Here is a 5,405-nt window from a genome sequence, read left to right as displayed (position 1 = left end):
ATTTGGACAGGTTGTAATAGCCATTTCATTATAACACAGAAAAAAATATAACTGAAGTAGGTCTTAATTTTTTTTTTTTTTTGAGACAGAGTCTCACTATGTCACCCTTGGTAAAGTGCTGTAGCATCACAGCTCACAGCAACCTCAAACTCTTGGGCTTAAGCAATTCTCTTGCCTTAGCCTCCCTTGTAGCTGGTACTACAGGCGCCCGCCACAACGCCCGGCTATATATTTTTTTTTTTGTAGTTGTCATTGTTGTTTGGCAGGCCCTGGCTGGGTTGAAACCTGCCAGCCCAGGTGTATGGGGCTGGCACCCTAACCACTAAGCTACGGGTGCTGAGCCGGTCTTAATGTTTTAAATTATTTTTCCAGTGGGAATATTATGGGCTAGTGATAGTCTATTTCCACTTCCTCCATGAGGGAATTAATGACTTACCTCAAAATTGCCTTTATCTCCAGCCTCTTGTGCTTCATACCATCCTCACATTGGCTTATTAGCTTATATACTGAGGATTAATAATACTCCTCTGATAAAAAATATGCACTGCTTCCTAATGGGCAACAAAATTAAGCCTTAATTCCTCTGTATGTCAGTTGAGGCTCGTTACCACTTTCTCTACATATCTTGTTCCCTGTGTCCTGAGCACTAGGCCAGTCACGCTCTGAGCTATTGTCATGGTTTCCTTTACCTGTGATGCCAGTTCTACTCCTCTCCACTTTCTTTTTTATTTTTTTGAGACAGAGTCTCATTTTGTTGCCTTCAGTAGAGTGCTGTGGCATCATAGCTCACAGCAACCTCAAACTCTTGGGCTTAAGTGATCCTCTTGCCTCAGCCTCCCAAACATCTGGGACTACAGGTGCCCACCACAACACTGGCTACTTTTTGAGATGGGTCAAGCTCTTGCTCAGGCCGGTCTCCAACTCCTGAGCTCAAGGATCCACGAGCCTCAGCCTCCCAGAGTGCTAAGATAACAGGTGTGAGCCATGGCACCAGCATCCTCTCCACTTTCTAACTCCTACTCGCACTTCCGTCCTCAGTGCAAAATCCATCTCCTCCACTACCCACACTGATCTCTCTGCTATAAATTGCTGTAGTAAACTCACAGTATACATCATCTTAGCAGCTCATTTATCAAGTGATTGATATGTATATCTGACTGAACTAGATGCTTTGTGGACACAAAGGGAATAAGGTAAAGTCCTGGCCAAATGTCACCATGCTATGCACATAGACTGGGTTCACAGTGCCAATTAAGGATGTTAGCTAAAGGGCAGTACCTAATTTGCTCTTAACAGTGAAATGTAACAGAACTTCAGCTTCAGCTAGGCCGTGAACTATTCCTCCAGGGCTCAGAAGAGAAAAACTACCCTGGGGGACCCTTGCTTCACTACCCTGAGCAAGAAGTCCCCTCTCCAGGGTGTACCGTTAGTTACACGGAATCTTACTTGGTTATGCAGGTGTAAACTGATGCCAGGTGAAATTAAGTGTGGTGACTGAAAGCATGATGCACAAAGTGAGAAAAACCAAAATGAGCAGAGAGAAGGAGCAGCAGAAACTTCCTCTGGCGATGAGCAGCAAGGGCCATCGAAAAGGGACTGGCTGCCTTCGGACACAACCAAAGACACGCCAAGGCCAGTCGTTGGACACCACAATTCAGACGCATTGCACACATTTCTACCAAGAAAGTCTTGGTGTTGGCACTTTCATTCCAGATACCTGCTCCTACAGGTAACAGCAGCCAGGGCAACTTTCGTGAGTGGCTCTGAGGTCAGCTTTCACACAGGTCCCAAGATGGAGGGGTTTGGAGAAGTGGGAAACCCAAACACAAATTCTTTTTCATGCTCCCCGTCCACAAGTTGAAAGGTCTCACCTAAAGCAGGAAAGACTGGCAGGCCTGGGAAGCGGTAGGGATGAAGTACGCGCTCTCGCTGACTTAGGCATCCTCTAACTCTAGCCGACTAAACCCTAGGGAGACTACGAAGTCGATCAGTCTCTGGCTGCAAGTCCGGCCCACGATTTCCGCCCATCTCTTTCTCCGCGGCCCGGGGCGGCAGCAGGCACGGTCACCGGATCCCCCCAAGCCCGGGCCCCTCCCGGCTCTGGGACGCCAAAGCTCTCGCTCCTCCTCTCTCGCCTTCCTTCAGCTCTCCTCCCCTTTCCTCCTTCGCCCAGTCCCTCCCACGGCCTTGGCGAAGGGGGGTCGGGCTTGGCTCTGCGAGGCCCATGCATTCCAGAGAGCCGAGCGAGCTAAAGCAACAAAGGAGCCGAGTAGTCGGCGGGGAGAACTCGGGGGGCTGCGGCGCGTTCGGGCAAAGGTAGCTGCTGGGCCGCGGGCAGGCTCGGAGGCGGAGCCGGAGACTTAGCCCCGAGCCCCCGGCCCGTGCCTGGCCTCTCTCGCTGGGTCGAAAGTTGGTTTTAACCGTGGGAGAAGGAATGGGGCTGGGGATTGGGGGTCCAAAGGGCTCCCGGGACTAAAGACAACTTAGATCGCCAAGCGAGGGCCTGGGGAGTTGTGCATCCCGGCCCGGGCCTCTGCAGCCCAACATGGGCCCCTGGTTCCAAAGTTTGCGAAGTTGGGCGCCTAGAGGCAGGGGCGCGCGGAGTGCCCCGGGAGGCCCGGGCCCGGACTTGCGGGGCGCACAGGTCGCCTGAACAGTCTCCGCGGCCCCGAGGGTTGCGCGCGTGGCCAGGGGGCTCCGGGGAGCAGGCGGGGGCTCCGGGGCTTCTGCTGAGTTGGCGGGTTTGGCCATGGCCTCTGCCCGCCCCGCGCGGGGGCCGGAGCTCCCACTCCTGGGGCTGCTGCTGCTGCTGCTGGGGGGCCCGAGCCGGGGGGCAGCCTCGAGCGGGAACGCGACCGGGCCTGGGCCGCGGAGCGCGGGCGGGAGCCCCAGAAGGAGCGCGGCCGTCACCGGCCCGCCGCCGCTCCTGAGCCACTGCGGCCGGGCAGCCCCCTGCGAGCCTCTGCGCTACAACGTGTGCCTGGGCTCGGCGCTGCCCTACGGGGCCACCTCCACGCTGCTGGCCGGAGACTCGGACTCCCAGGAGGAAGCGCACGGCAAGCTCGTGCTCTGGTCGGGTAAGCGCGCCGGAGCCGGGCCTGGGGCTGCGATGCTGGGCTGGGGGCACCGCGGAAAGAATAGAGTCAGGCCTGAGCTTCTGAGACGGGGGGTTGAGGGGGAGGCAGCACCGAGAGGGTTGGAGGGACAGGGTCCGAAACTTTGGGGGCGGGTTACGTGCAGGACGGTATCCTCGGTGATGGGACAGGGAGGGTGGGGAAGTTGAGGCCGGTCACAAAGGGCCTGAGCGGGAGTGTGAGGGGATAAGGAGCCTGTGGGGGGTACTCTGAACCACAGGAAAGGACATTTTTAAGAAGAGGAGATGCTCCACCTATTCTTTTCCTTTTTTTTTTTTTTTAAGAGACAGAGTCTCACTCTGTCTCCCTCGGTAGAGTGCTGTGTGGCATCACAGCTCACAGCAACTTCGGCTCTTGGGCGTAGGTGATTCTCTTCCCTCAGCCTCCCGAGTAGCTGGGACTACAGGCACCCACCACAACGCCAGTTTTGTTGCAGTTTGGCCAGGGCCGAGTTCAAACCCGCTACCTTTGGTATATAGGGCCGGCGCCCTACCCACTGAGCCACAGGCGCTGCCCACTCCACCTATTCTTGGAGCATCGTCCTTGGGGTTTCAAAGTGTTTAAGACGTTGAGGAAATCAGAGTTGGAGAGGAAAAAGGGATGGATGGCTGAAAAAGAAGTTTAAGCATTTGGAGGGAAAAAGTGGGGAAAAGAATGGCTGAAAAGAACTTGTGAAGGAAGAGAAACTCTCTGGTAATGAAGAATTAAGAGGTAACCAGAAAGTTCTGTTAGTCTTGATCAAGAAAAGTGTGATCTTGTCTTGCTCTCACAGATTTCCCAGTTTCCTCATCTGAAAAATGGGGACTCTGATCCATGCAGGGGCTTATGAAGGAATGCGACCATTCTTAGGGTTGTTTGTGTGTTCTTTGGAAATCTGGATCCTAAGGCTGGTCAGGGCTGTAGAAGGAAGGACACTTAAGTCTGGGCTATTGAAAGCCTTGGATATTTCCATGGTGATTTGAGGTCCCAGAGGTCTGTCCCTTCCCCCACTCTGTTATTGACAGTAGATTTAAGGCACTGCCCCAGAAAAACTACAGACTGAACCCAAACAGATCCTTCCTTGGCAGTGCAGAGTGGACTGCCTCCCCACCTGTCATTTTCTGGGAGAGTGGACCCTAGAGGGTGATGGGGAAGGGAACTGGCCTTGTCATGCCTCACTTCTGGCTGGTGTGATTCTAAAACTGTCCTTGAAAAAGAAAAAATCAAGAGCCGGGACAAGCCAGCCCTTCTTTTGGCAGGCCTGTGGTGCCACATGTCTTACCTAGCAGGGAGAGCGTAGGAAGTCTGCCTGTCTTTGTCACTCTTGGCCACTAGAGTTCTCACCCTTTGTACGATCTTGGACAAGGCTATAAAGGCTCTTGGCTTGAGGCAGATGCTTGTGGAGGAACTTTGAAGATGTGTACCCATGAAGCGGAGCTGTATCCTATGTGGGCATCAGGTTCTAAAGTCATATAAAGTAGAAACTGTGTTTAATCAACAGTAGCTTTGAAAAAAATCTGTGTATTACCAAAATGTAAAGTCTTTGCATAAATGTGTAACACATAGTAGTGTACCTACATAAGAATGGGTATACGTAGAAGATATAATTGTAGTCTTTTAAAGTTACATACAGGGAAAAGACTGAAAATACAAAAAGGAACATGAAAGAAAAGTTAAGCAAGGTTCCTTTGAGCACCACTTGAAATGAGACTTGAGTTTAGGAGCCAACTGCATGGAAAATCCAAATCTCTCAGTACTAGTATCTCACCCAGCTCTGAGTTGCTCATTCTCTGAGAGGATTCTCTCTCTCTCTTTCTCGATTTTGCAGGGGCCCTTGGTTGAATTCTTTTAAATGCACGTTTGATACTGCCCCTCTATAGTTACCGACAGATCAAAGAGGAAGGATAGGAACCTCTTTCTAGCCCAGGCTCCTGACAGCAGCTGCTGAGCAGACCAAAATGGTTTGGGAAGGAAAGTGTATGGGTTGGAGCCATCTGTGGGCTGTGCAGGTTCAAATCTCACTAGCTGTGCCACTGGCAGGGCAGGGTCCTGTAGAGGCATTCTGAGCTCTTCTCTGCTGTGCCCACCATCCCTCAGCTCAGTACTATTTCCATGTGTGTTGTTTCTGTTTGGGTCTCATTGCTTCATGTTCTATGAAGTAGAACCAGAGGAATTGCTGGTGTGAGCTGAGTTGTGGACAGATAGAGTGAACTCAAGCCATTTGTGAAAAATCACAGCCAGGTCTTCAGCTGGGAACCTCTGGCTGGTGATTTGTCTTGAGTGAGTGGTCTT

The 5,405-nt window shown here is 52.2% G+C and overlaps 1 protein-coding gene across 1 annotated transcript in view; it reads left to right on the top strand.

Annotated features, from left to right (window-relative positions):
• Positions 1 to 2,749: 2,749 nt before the first annotated feature.
• Positions 2,750 to 5,405, top strand: part of SMO (smoothened, frizzled class receptor) — a 25,430-nt gene continuing 22,774 nt past the window's right edge. The window contains exon 1 of the mRNA XM_012805144.2: positions 2,750 to 3,077. Coding sequence (XP_012660598.1) covers positions 2,750 to 3,077 — 328 coding nt within the window. The remainder of the gene's footprint in view (positions 3,078 to 5,405) is intronic.

This window comes from Otolemur garnettii, unplaced genomic scaffold (genome assembly GCF_000181295.1).
Source record: "Otolemur garnettii isolate 467f Iridium unplaced genomic scaffold, OtoGar3 scaffold00037, whole genome shotgun sequence".
NCBI lineage: Eukaryota > Metazoa > Chordata > Mammalia > Primates > Galagidae > Otolemur > Otolemur garnettii.
Note: the sequence above shows the minus strand (reverse complement) of the source record. Positions and strands in the feature narration are given on the sequence as shown.